This window comes from Sus scrofa, chromosome 9 (genome assembly GCF_000003025.6).
Source record: "Sus scrofa isolate TJ Tabasco breed Duroc chromosome 9, Sscrofa11.1, whole genome shotgun sequence".
Classification (NCBI taxonomy): domain Eukaryota; kingdom Metazoa; phylum Chordata; class Mammalia; order Artiodactyla; family Suidae; genus Sus; species Sus scrofa.
Genome location: NC_010451.4, coordinates 2,557,385 through 2,569,550, shown reverse-complemented (window position 1 = coordinate 2,569,550; position 12,166 = coordinate 2,557,385). Strand labels below are relative to the sequence as shown.

Here is a 12,166-nt window from a genome sequence, read left to right as displayed (position 1 = left end):
TTTTTCATTGAGGCTTTTTCAAGAAAGATGTTAAGATCATCCTCTATGCATTTGAAATTTTGACTCCTTATAATGTTGTCAGGTTTGGATATAGACCATTTGAAACATATTCTTAGCTGCGTATCAGTTCATGATGAACACATCTCACCTTTTCTGTGGCATTACTTTGGGTGGGTCTCTTGGAAAGAGCATTGAGCAAGACCGTATTTTTCCTTGAATCTGAAGGACTCAAGTATTTTTATGGGTGTTATCCATGCTCGTTTATTGTGATTACTGATAAATTGGACTTGCTAAAATCTTACTGTTTTTAAAAATTCTTCCTCCATCTCTTCCTGCCTTTGATTTTTACTTTTTCACTCCCTCCTATTTTGTCTTCTATGATTTTGACATTATACGTATAATTTATATTCTCGAAGAGTTAACCTAAATATGCTTTAAACATGTACACTTACCTGTTTTTCTAACAAATCATTTAAGGAGAGAGACAAACCCAGGAAAAGCTAACATGAGATATAACAAGGAAAGGTGGGAAGGGTTTGCCTTGGGAAAGTCTGTTGTTAGCATAAAACAAACAAACAAGTAAACAAAACCTAGGAACAAAAGAGGAAGGAAAAAGAGCGTATCTACACCTGCCCTCAACTACAATTCTTGACAATACAAACATTGGTGAAGGGGAGAGAGGGAAACGGGGCATGAAATGTGCTAAGGTGCTTGTCTTTTTTGAAAAATGACTTAAACAAGAATAAGTTTAAGAAAACTAAATTCAATATCCTGTGATAAACGATAATGGAAAAGAAGATTAAAAATAATGTGTGTGTATATTTAAAACTGAGTCACTTTGATGAACAGCAGAAATTCCCACGACACCGTAAATCAGCTATACTTCAACTTAAAAAAAAGTTTAGTAGGAGTTCCCGCTGTGGCACAGCAGGTTAAGGATCCAGCTTTGTCACTGCAGTGTCTTGGGTTGCTCTGCCGTGGGTTTAGTCCTTGGCCCAAGAACTTCCACATGCCACAGGCACCACCCCCCCCAAAAAAAGTTGAAGACGTTAATAAGAGTAAGAAGAATTCAACATGGGTTTTAAGGTAAAGAAACCATCATAAGAACCAAAGCAGAAATAATAATAATTGTAAAAAGCCGGAAGACAACTTGTTCCGAACAAAAACAGAAAGGGGAAGGAGAGGAGGAAGCCATATGACAGCAAAAGTAATGGTAATTATAATAAACTGTAAACGGCTTGGCCTACAGACTGAGAGATGCAGAGTTATAGGTTAAAAAATAGATTCACATGGTTTAGAAGAAATACACTAAAACATGTGGGGGAGTTCCTGTTGCGGGGCGGCAGAAACAAATCCGACCAGTATCCACGAGGATGCGGGTTCGACCCCTGGCCTCACTCACGGGGTTGGCGATCCGGCGTTGCCGCGGCTGTGGTGTAGCTCCAATTTGACCCCTAGCCTGGGAACCTCCATGTGCTGTGGGTGCGACCCTAAAAAGCAAAAAATAAAAAACAGCGAAAGAAAAAAGCAGGAATAAAAGGATGGAAAAACAAATTTCTCACAAATAGAAACCAAAAGAAAGCTGTAATAGAAAACCTGAGATAAATTTACATCAAAAAATGTTAACTATGGGTAGTGATAGATGTTAACCAGACTTACTGTGATGGTCATTTTACAACATACACAAACACAGAATCATGTGGTATACGAAAACCGATATAATGCTATATGGCAATCACACCCCAATTAAAAGTGTATCATTAGGGACAAAACAGTATTTTTAATATACTAGTAAATAAATAGTAAGACAAAATTATCCCAAATAATTGCACCCGCAAATAAAATTTCACAATGTATCAAGTAACAACTATCATAATTTCAAGGCGAGGAGATATAATATATATGCCATTGATTATAATTATAGCTATTAATACAATCCTCTCAGAAAATGATCCAGCAAAAGCCAAAAGAACTCAGCAATATAAAGGCTAAGCAGTGCAATTAATAAATGAGCTCTTAAATGTAATAAAATTCATTGAGTAATTTAAAAAAATTTTTTTAAATACATGAGGTCTTTTTTTTTGTTGTTTTGGCTGTGTTCATGGCATGTGGAAGTTCCTGGGCTAGGGATCATCCTGTGCCACAGCAGCAACCCAAGCTGCTGCAGTGACAACGCTGTGTCCTTTACTCCACCAGGCCCCAAGGGAGCTCCTGCTACACCAGCTATTTCACCTGTGCTGAACTCTATACTCCCAAAAGACAAAATACACATTATTTTCATGAACCCATAATACTTCATAAGATTGATGGTGTACTGGCCCATAGAAGAAATCTCAGTGAATTCCAAAGGATCAACATAAAGCAGAATACTAGCTACAGTGTAAAAATTAGGAACTATTAGTTAAAACACCCATAGTACTGGAATCCAAGTAACGTTAAATAGCCCTTAAATTTAAAAAGAAAATCAATATTAAATTAATACTATAAGTAATATAATAACATTAAGAAAAATTTGAACTGAATAATAGCTACACATCAAAATTTTCAAGACCCAAGTAAATGTCATTAAAGAAATAAGAATGGTTAGATAATAACGACCTAAGCATTCACCTCAGAAAACAAACCCTTCCCCTCTAAAAAAAAGGAGAAAACTTTAAAAAAGGACAAAACTGAAAGTAAAGATATAATAAATAGATGATGAAAAAATGCATATAGCCAAAAAATGCTCTTAAAATTGTAATAAGTCAGATATGTGCAAGTCTGGTTTTTTTAAAAAAGATGATTATAAACAAAATACAGGGCAAAATGATGAAATAACTGCAAACATAAGATTTTAAAATAATACAAGGGTATTATGAACTATATGCAAATACATGTGAACCTCTACATAAAAGGACAAATTCCTAGTGATGTACAAATGCCAATATAAAAAATGCCCACACAGATCTTAAAAGTCACATAAAACTAGAGACCAGTAAGTATTCGGGAAACCGAGACGGCGGCCAAGGTTCTTGCTCCCTGTGATGATAACATAATCGCAGCCAATGGTTAGGCCTGTTTGTCAAGCTCTGTGATGAGTTTTTCAAATGAATGAACTTAGCGAATCTTCTTAACAACCCGCCACGGTAGGTTCTATTTCTCCTCTTCGTAGACGTGGATCTGGTTACCTCGGGCTGCCTCACGTAACTAAAAAGTGGGAGAGACCGAAACAAGCGTAGGTAGTGGGTCCAGAGCTTGTGTTTTGAAATGCTGTACTAACAAAAGGGACGAAAATAATACATCCAACTTCTCACGGTTACTGTATGTAACTTTTACTCTTTTGTCCAAAATAGAAATCGCCACAGTGTTCACCTCTGGATACTCCCAACATTTGAGCTCCCTTCCTTCCTTCCTTTTCCTCCGTGAGTGAAAAAGAAAGCGTGAATTCCGCTTCCTGCCAAGTAAATGCAGGACACGTAGGAAAAGGCTCAAAGGGAAATACACTCTTATACGAAGCTGAGAATTGAGAAGCGGATCCGTGAAACAGGACAGCCCCAAGTAACCTTTGTGGACGTGTGTGTGTGTGTGTGAAGAACTTAGTAATTTGGTATATGAAGTCAGCGGAGAAGGCAAATGCTACTAGAAAAATAAAATAACTAAGCAGGAAGCAAAGAGAGTAAGTTCTCCCATCATTTCTCACACTAAAACAGCTGATGGATTGAAGAGCTAAACTTTTAAAACATTTGCAACTATAAAAAATTGAGAATAAAAGTAATTATGTATTTGATTTGGGGATGTGGACGTGCTTTAAAAGTATAAAATTATACATATAAATAAAAAATAAGATTTCACTTTATGCAAGTTTAAAAGTTCTATAAACAAAAGAGGTCCTTAAAAGGCAAGGCAGATAATAACCTAGAGAAATAATTACAGCATATAATTTTACATACAAAGAGCACCTTTTATCAAATGGAAACAAAAATTCAGCAGGAAAAAAGGTAGTGTAATGTTGAGTCAACTTATCAAAGAAGGGATGCAAATAACCAATAACTATATGTTTAAAATGATCAATCCTAGTAAAGACTGAAAGCATGCAATTCAAGGCTAAATTTTAAAAATAATATTCGCACTGCCACTGTGGTGCAGAGGAAATGAATCCAACTAGGAACCATGAGGTTGAGGGTTCGATCCCTGGCCTCGCTCAGCAGGTTAAGGATCTGTGTTGCTGTGAGCTGTGGTGTAGGTCACAGATGTGGCTCGGATCCTGCCTGGCTGTGGTGTAGGCCAGTGGCTACAGCTTCAATTAGACCCTTAGCCTGGGAACCTCCATATGCCACTGATGCGGCCCTAAAGAGCAAAATAAACAAATATAAAATTAAAGATCGTTGTAATTCTCACTTAAAATTAGAAAAAAATTAAAAATAATATTCAATGCCAGTAAAGGTTCAGCAACAGAGGATCATTCATCAAGTGGTTGTAGTAATTAGTTCATGCAGTAGTTTTAAAAAAGTTTTTCAAAAGCCTAAAACACCTTTATATTCTGTCACTCTGGTATCCTATTTCCCAGAGCACATCTTGAGGAAATTGAGACACAATTACTAAATTATGTATAAAAATAGTTATTAGAAGCTGTTTACAATAGCAAAATATTGATAGATACTTAACTTTTTCCCAATAAAAGAATTTAAAGCTTGGAGTGGAAGACTATATAGTCACTTAAAACTCATGCCACCAAAACATACTTGGAAAAATGTCCATTTTATGTGTTAAATGCAAAATACACATATACGAGCCATTCATACATTCAGCAAATATTCACAAATGCTCACCATATGTCAGGCATAGTTCTACACACCAGGAACGTTGCTGCTCTCTGGAGCCTATTTGTCTGATTCAAAACGTGTTATATATACTAATCTCCTTCTATATATATATATATATATTTCTTAAGTAAATGTGCATATTTGTACATATGTGTACTGGTGTGCATACATGCTAGTATTTGTATGGATTAGTGAGTACGTATGTATATTATTAGATAAAAGACGAAGTAAATCCATCTGGATGTCAGCAATGCCTGCCTCTGGTTGGTGTGCCCCGGAATCTGAGTGGTACACAGAGTAAGAAACCAGAGCCTCCGCAACGCGGCCTTTCCTCACCCATTCACACTTAGTCTCTCCTGCAACTAGCCTGGTTTCCTCGTTTGTTCCTCATGTTCTGCCTGAGACTATAATGGGCTTCCTGTCGGGAATGACATCCGCCAGTTCACAATGATTTTACTCAAATCTGAATGCCTGTTCCTGCCTTTTGCTTAAAAGTGACACTTAATTTTGGAACTGTTTAATGTGTGATAATTTTAGAAATTCTTATTAACCTCATGTGGTTGATTTCCCCGAGGCGAAGGAAAGGCCTTCTTTCCTTTGGCCACGTCCACAGCATGTGGACGTTCCTTGGCCAGGGATGGAACCAGAGCTGCAGGTGTCACACCTGTGGCGATGTCATCTTTCACCTGCTGTGTCACACAGCAGCTTCCAGGAAAGACGTTCTCATGCTTATTTATCTCTGGTCACCAAGAGCAGTATGGACTATATAGCAGACCTAAGTGGCTGAGTAAGTGGGAAAAATGTTAGAAAGGGCCCTGGGCAGGAGGCAGGGTCTGCTGAAGAGGAAGCTCGAAAGCTTCTCAGGCACGTGAGGAACAGTTTCTATTCAGTCTGCTCCCTCCGTCCCCACAGCCACTTCAGCTACTCCCACAGTCCATGGAGAAGTCGAGGGAGATGAGACAAGACCCCTACTCACCCGGGTCAGACTGTGAGGAAAGGCGTGACCCCTGCTTGCTCCTTTGTGCTCCTTTTTTGGGGAAGGGTGGAGGGTCGAGAAGGCTGAGCTGGGGGGGAAGAATAGAAGACTGGGCGAGACTTGAAATTTCCACACTCACTGCAGTCCTCACGTACTAACTGGGTGTGAACTGCAAATGCCCTAGAAGGAGGTAAGACAGAGCCCAAGAATGTTTCTGTTCCCTTTTGAGGACCAGAAAGGAGCTGTAAGAATTGGCACTCAGGGAGCTCCCGCTGTGGCACAACGGGATAGGACTTTGCGTCTTGGGAGGCCTGGGACAGTTTCCATCCCAGGCCTGGCACAGTGGGTTGAGAATCTGGCATTCCTCAGGTGGCACCTGTGGCTCGGATCTGATCCCTGGCCCGGGAACTCCATGTGCCGCAGGACAGTTAAAAAAAAAAAAAAAAAAGAATTGGCCCTCAGGACCTTATTTCCGATCATCTAGAAAAGTGCAGTTCTAGTCTGGGCCTAAAAACACAGAATTTGATCTCACAGTCCCGCCCCTCCAGGGTTGCAGAGGCCTTCTATGTAATTTAGCTTCTCCGAGCCTCAAAAATCCCCTAGTTCATTATTAACAAGACCAATAAAAAATTACCAGAATGATAGCACACTTAAAATAGCTTCTTTCTAAAACTTTTTTTTTTTTTTTTTTTGTCTTTTGTCTTTTTAGGGCCTCACTTGAGGCATATGGAGGTTCCCAGGCTTGGGGTCTAATCGAAGCTATAGCTGCCAGCCTACACCACAGCCCACAGCCGCAGCAACACCAGATCCGGAGCCTCATCTGTGACCTACACTACAGCTCACTGCAAGCTGGATCCTTAACCCACTGAGCAAGGCCAGGGATCGAACCCACAACCTCATGGTTCCTAGTCGGATTCATTTCTGCTGCTCAACGGGGGGAACTCCTAAAATTATTTTATTTCGTTCAATCAATTAAGTAGAAAGACAATGCTATCACCCTCCTCTCCTTAGCAGAAATGTTGGATTTACTATTAGATCAGAGCACAGAGCTTTAGCCAAAATTTCAGATCCAGGGCTCCCAGGACTTGGTCGTATTCTCAGCCCTGTCACCAACCGCTTGTAGACCTTTGAAAAAGACCAAACTTCTAGACCTCCCTGGGCCTCACTATCCTCACCTGTAAAACGGAGGCATGAGCCTCTCTGGTCCTCCCTTGCTGATCACAGGACCCTGGGGGAAGAGGATAAACAGTTAAGGGCCCTCTTTCTCTAGAAAGAAAAATGATTCCTAGGGTCCCAGGAGCAGGACAGGTTTGGGCTCCCCCTGCGAACCAAAGGGCCGCCAGAGTTTGTACGTCTGAAGCCCCAGATTCAGACGTACAAACAGTTCTCCGGGAGCAGGATCCGCACGGCCTCTGCTCCAGCAGCGAAGACGCGAAGACTCGCGCGGCCTCTGTTGCGCATCCAGACCTCCGGCCCAACACCTCCCGGCCCCAAGCACCTCGGTCCCGAGGCCCAAGCTGCTTCCGCCTCCTTGCACCTCTTCTTCAGTTTTAACGTGGGGCGGGCGGCTGTGAAGGACCCATTTACAACGGTGTCTGAGATTTCGTAGCCAGAGCGGCTTCTCGGCCCCTGGTCCTCCTTTTCTGCCCCCGTTCCTGCAACAGCTGTCCTCGCCCTTATCCGCGCCCGGCTCGGTGCTCCCGAGAGTCCGCCTCACGTACGGAGCCTCTGGACAGGGACGGAGACCGGCCCAAGGACTGTCCCAGCAAACAACGGCCGCAGCCGGGCGGGACCGAAACCGACGCCCCAGGACGCGGAGTAGACGCTCAGATCGTTCCCATGGAGACGGGAGGCGGGGCGGGAAAGGAGCGCGCCGGAGGACGTGGCTCCTGATTGGCCAGGGCGGTGGGGGGCGGAGTTTAGCCAGGCCTTAAACCTCCTGGGCGGGAGGACAGTGCTACCGCGCTCTGAGCTGAGGATGGGCCTGAGCCGAGCGTGGTACTAAAGGTATTGGAACGGTTCTAAGTGTTTTTAGGAAGCACGTGGGGTTCGAGGGGGCCACGGGGTTGGGGCGTCCGCTGTCCCGAACGCTCGGCGCAATGGGCATGCCACTAGCTCTGGCCCTGTCGTCGTCCTTAAATTCGAGGTTGGAGTTACACGGCCCCAAAGGGCTTTTCAAATTTCATTTTATGGTTGCCTGGGAACCACTTGTCTCCCGCTCAAGCACTGGTCGAGTGGGGCTTTCCTCCCTCCTCTCTTCCTGCCAAGCCCCAGGCATCCGTGCTACCATCTTTTTCTCTCGCCTGGATTATTGTAATAGCCTCTTAACTGGTCCCCTTTTGCCATTGCTGCTCCAATCCCCTTCATGAGGATCCTGAACGGTTCTCTCAAAATCTAATTGTGATTATTTGCTTTGCTTAGAAATCTCCATGGGCTCTGTCACTTATTCCGAGTAAAAAGCAAAGTCGGTGCATCGCCTTGCGTGATCTCTCTCTCCTTGCCTGTCTCATCTAATTCCCTACCTCTCTGACCCCATATTTCATTATTCTGCCCCCTCTCCCCGCAGTAGCCATTCTGGCCTAACTGTTGTTCTTTAACTTGTCCTGTTTGTTTCCACCTCATTCCTTTCTTGCCTTCATGAGGTGTAGATTGATTGACCCATCCACTGTAGTAGGTGCTGGGACTACAACAGTGGACTAAATGGATAAAAATCTTTATCCATCATAGAGCCATTCTGTTTGGTGGTGTGGGGTGGGCTGAGGAGAGAGTATCAGTAGTCAATGAACAAAATTATTTGTTGGGTGAGAGAGTCAAAATGCAAAAAAAAAAACCAAGAAACAGAAAAACACAATTCAAATTGTGTAACTCAGTGTGTGTGTGTGTGTGTTATTGTAATTTTAATTATACAAGCATGGAGAGAAAAAATGCAAAAGGACACGTTCCAAACAGGGTATGTACTTAATATGGCTCATTTATTAGGAGAGCTGAGATCAATGTGAGTACAGAGAAGAAATTTGAGGGCCTATAGGTCTCTCAGACTCTTAGTACAAAAGGAGTTTCACGACTTTTATTTTACCTCTGGGTTTGTGGGCGATCAGGGAAATGACAAGTTTTCTTATTTGACAAATATCCAAGCATTTTACCTTTTAGTAACACAGAGAAGTCATTTATAATATTATTTTCAGATGAACAGGACTACAGTCACTCCGCATTTATGTTGGATGTGAAAGGTTACATTGCAATGCTTTCAAAAGTCCAGGTATCTTATAAGAGTATTCTCTACAAATAACACTTTCACATATAAATGCAGATATAAATGGAATACCGTGGTAGCATTATGAATATTTATGCAAGTCTCCTTACTGGACAGCAAAAAAAAGAAGTCAATATTTTATTACTGTTTTCCACTTTGCACCTTATTAGATTAGTTTTACGAAGAAGAAGCATGCCACGTGTTCCAGCTGCAAGTGTTTGTGGAGACATCCATGAAATTTTTCAGAGATCCCTTTTCCCTAGTAGAAGACTTGTATGTCAATTTTATTATTTAGCCTTTTAAGGAAAAAAGGCACGGAAAATTAAATTTTACTACAAGTATTAGAGAAACAATAGAATTTTAAAAATAATAATGCAATACAGGGCAAACATATTCTTCATAGGGGTTCCTTTTGGGGGAGAGCTAAATCAAAAAGAAACAAGAAAGACAGCACTAAAACACATGCTGTTATAAAACAAGCATTTACATAAAACTACATATGGTCAGGTATACGCAAATTAAATGAAAATGTCTAATTCATTTTTACTAAGGTACAGTTCTGGGAGCTTCAGTTTCTAAAACTGCTTCTTGAACCATCTCCTCAGTTTCTTTTTTTATGAAATGAATTCTCTTTCATGGTTTTATGAACATATTAGGAATGGTTTCAGAACCAAAGCCTTAACATTCATTGCTTCTCTTAAGATGTATGGACCTGCAAATACAATATTTAGCATGTCACATGAACAGCCATTAGACAGCCAATCCATAGAGTGGGCAGGAGTCAAACCAAGAGAATTGACCTTGTTTTTCTACTCCTCAGTGTTGCTTATCCTTTTGAGTTAGCTTCTATATGAATCTTTATATACTAGGGCTCTTCAGTTCTCGTTGTGGCTCAGCAGAAGGGAATCTGACTAGTATCCATGAGGATGCAGGTTCGATCCCTGGCCTCAGTGGGTTAAGGATCTGGCGTTGCTGTGAGCTGTCGCATAGGTCAAGGATTCGGCTGGGATCTGGTGTTGCTAAGGCGTAGGGCAGCGGCTACAGCTCCTATTCAACCCCTAGCCTGGGAATCTCCATATGCCTCAGGTGCAGCCCTAAAAAGACCAAATATATATATTGGGCTCTGATTTCTGAGTGTGATTAGGTTGTTGCATCCATTTTGCCAAGTAGATACCTGAGCCCTTAGAATCAGTTGCCTATAGCATTACATTTGCTTAATGACAATGAAAACTGGCTCCTAATTTACCTAATTTACCAATAAGGTTTAAAGCTCTCCATGAAGATTCCAGCTGGAGAAATGGTACCTTTAATGAGGTTATGGACAGCTCTAGAATCACCCAAATCTTGCTGCTATGTCAGTAGGAAAAGATCTTTAGAATAGGTAACCCTGGGAAAAAGGAAGCCACCCTAATGGGACGCACTTTGCCCATGTGATGCGATGCGAGGCCTCTCATCCCAGAGTTAGATGATTCTAATTCCTGAAGCTGCTGGATTTATTTGGGGTCTAAGCCAACTCTGAGATCCCTGTCTTCAGGGGCCAAGGCCATAAATTCACACAGGGCAGTTCCAATCAGGTGGGACTGGGATGAAATGCCACTACCCATGTGTCTACACAGAGTCCTGCTGACCCCGATGCTCAATTTGACTCAGATGTTCCTCAAATCTATCAGGTAGGCTGGAGCCCGAGAGCCTCTGCGCTGGCTATTTCCTGCCCCTGAAAGGCTCCCTCTCCAAGATATCTGCATGGCTCCTGCCCCGACCTCCTGCAAAGGTCACTTTGGCTGATTGCCTTCCTTTTCCACCAAAGAGAAACAGGACTGACCCGCTAGCTCCCACCTGCCAGCCATAGGTCCCTTACCCCACTGTTTTCCTCCTGGCAGTGGTCACATCTGCTAACGCTGCAGTGGGTTACCTGTGCTCCTCCAACAGATTGTAAGGTCCAAGGCGGGACGGGGCGGGAGGCGCGGGCAAAACTGCGGGTGATTCTTTCCCTGCCAGAAAAAGCCCAGAAAACTGCCAGGCACGGAGGAGGTGCTCAGCAATCACAGGGATTGTCGGCAGGATGAAGGAATTGACGCTGCTCATCAGGAGTCCGCCGGTCTGGGACAGGTCTTCCGAAGTTAGGGTCCAACTCCCAGACGCCCTCTGCCCTAGCGGTTCCTGGATGTCAGGAGGGAAGGAGGCAGCGGCCCCAGGCGTGTTGCACACCGAGACTCCCACATTGAACATTGTATCTTCTCCCAGGAGCGATGCGCGCGAGAGCGCAAGGGCGTGGGAGCGGCCGCTTGCCCGCGAGCCAATGGGGAGGGAGGCTCTGCGAGGTGGGCGGGGCGGGGCGTTTGCGGCTCTCGCGGCGCTGGAGGCAGCGCCGGCAGAAAGGGTCGGAGGGAGAGTGCCCCGCTCTCCTCCAGCGGTAGGTGCGTAGGAGCCCTTGCTGTGTTCCTTGCCCTCTTTGGGTCTCGGCTTTCAGTGCTGGATTTGAACCTTCGCCCCCGGGGCTCACCGTGTGACCCAAGGTATGGACGGACCCTGTTCGCCTCTGCGTGTTTTGCCCGCTCGACACACAAAGTTAGATCCCATGAGAGCCTTTCCAGCGCCCGCACTCGGTGTGGACGACAAGGAAGGGTTGGGCGGGGAACTCGGGCGGGACCCCCGGGGGTGGGGAACGCGGGCGGGGGAGGCCCCTTCCCCAGGTTCGAGTCCGCGGTCCCCTGGGGAGGCCGGGCGTCCAGGACTGGGGTGCACACGTGGGGAAGGGGTCTAGTTTGGGTAAAGACCTAATGTGGCCCCTAGTTGGCTTCGCGTGCGATGTTTCCTCGCGCTCCGGATGTCAGGTGGATGCTGAGCCCCGCGCTAGGAATCCTGAGGCATTCAGGCCCCAGCAGGTGTTTGTCCTTTGATGCAGGACGCCTCCCTCCACCTGTGCCCCGCGGTTTTTTCTGCACCCTGTGCCGCCTCCGAGCCTCTCTCTCTCCCAAAAACAAAGCGGCCAGCCTACAGCCTTGCAGTCTCTGAGCTTCTCGCTGGGAATTTCTCTCCTCCTCTAACTAGCAAAGTTCTGAGAAGGTAGCGCATGCATCACCCTCGTGTCGAGACTTCATCGTGCCCGCTCCTCCCCCAGCAGAGGCTTAAAAC

General features: G+C 44.3%; 1 protein-coding gene across 1 annotated transcript; it reads right to left on the bottom strand.

Annotated features, from left to right (window-relative positions):
- Window positions 1,511-11,260, bottom strand: LOC100524097. The gene is made up of 6 exons (XM_021102715.1): window positions 10,944-11,260; window positions 7,821-7,912; window positions 7,277-7,707; window positions 6,954-7,006; window positions 5,779-5,866; window positions 1,511-3,186 (listed from the first exon to the last, which is right to left on the bottom strand). The coding sequence occupies exons 1-6, from the start codon at window positions 11,258-11,260 to the stop codon at window positions 3,133-3,135; spliced, it is 1,035 nt and encodes a 344-aa protein (XP_020958374.1). The 3' UTR covers window positions 1,511-3,132.

What these genes read in the sequence shown, in the direction of transcription:
- LOC100524097 (XM_021102715.1), bottom strand. Translation starts at nt 11,260, where the DNA reads ATGTTCAATGTGGGAGTCTCGGTGTGCAACACGCCTGGGGCCGCTGCC. An exon ending in AATCTGTTGGAGGAGCACAG is followed by an intron (nt 7,913 to 10,943) that starts GTAACCCACTGC and finishes CTCGAATTTAAG; the next exon opens with GACGACGACAGGGCCAGAGC. An exon ending in TTCCTCACAGTCTGACCCGG is followed by an intron (nt 3,187 to 5,778) that starts GTGAGTAGGGGT and finishes CCCACTTTTTAG; the next exon opens with TTACGTGAGGCAGCCCGAGG.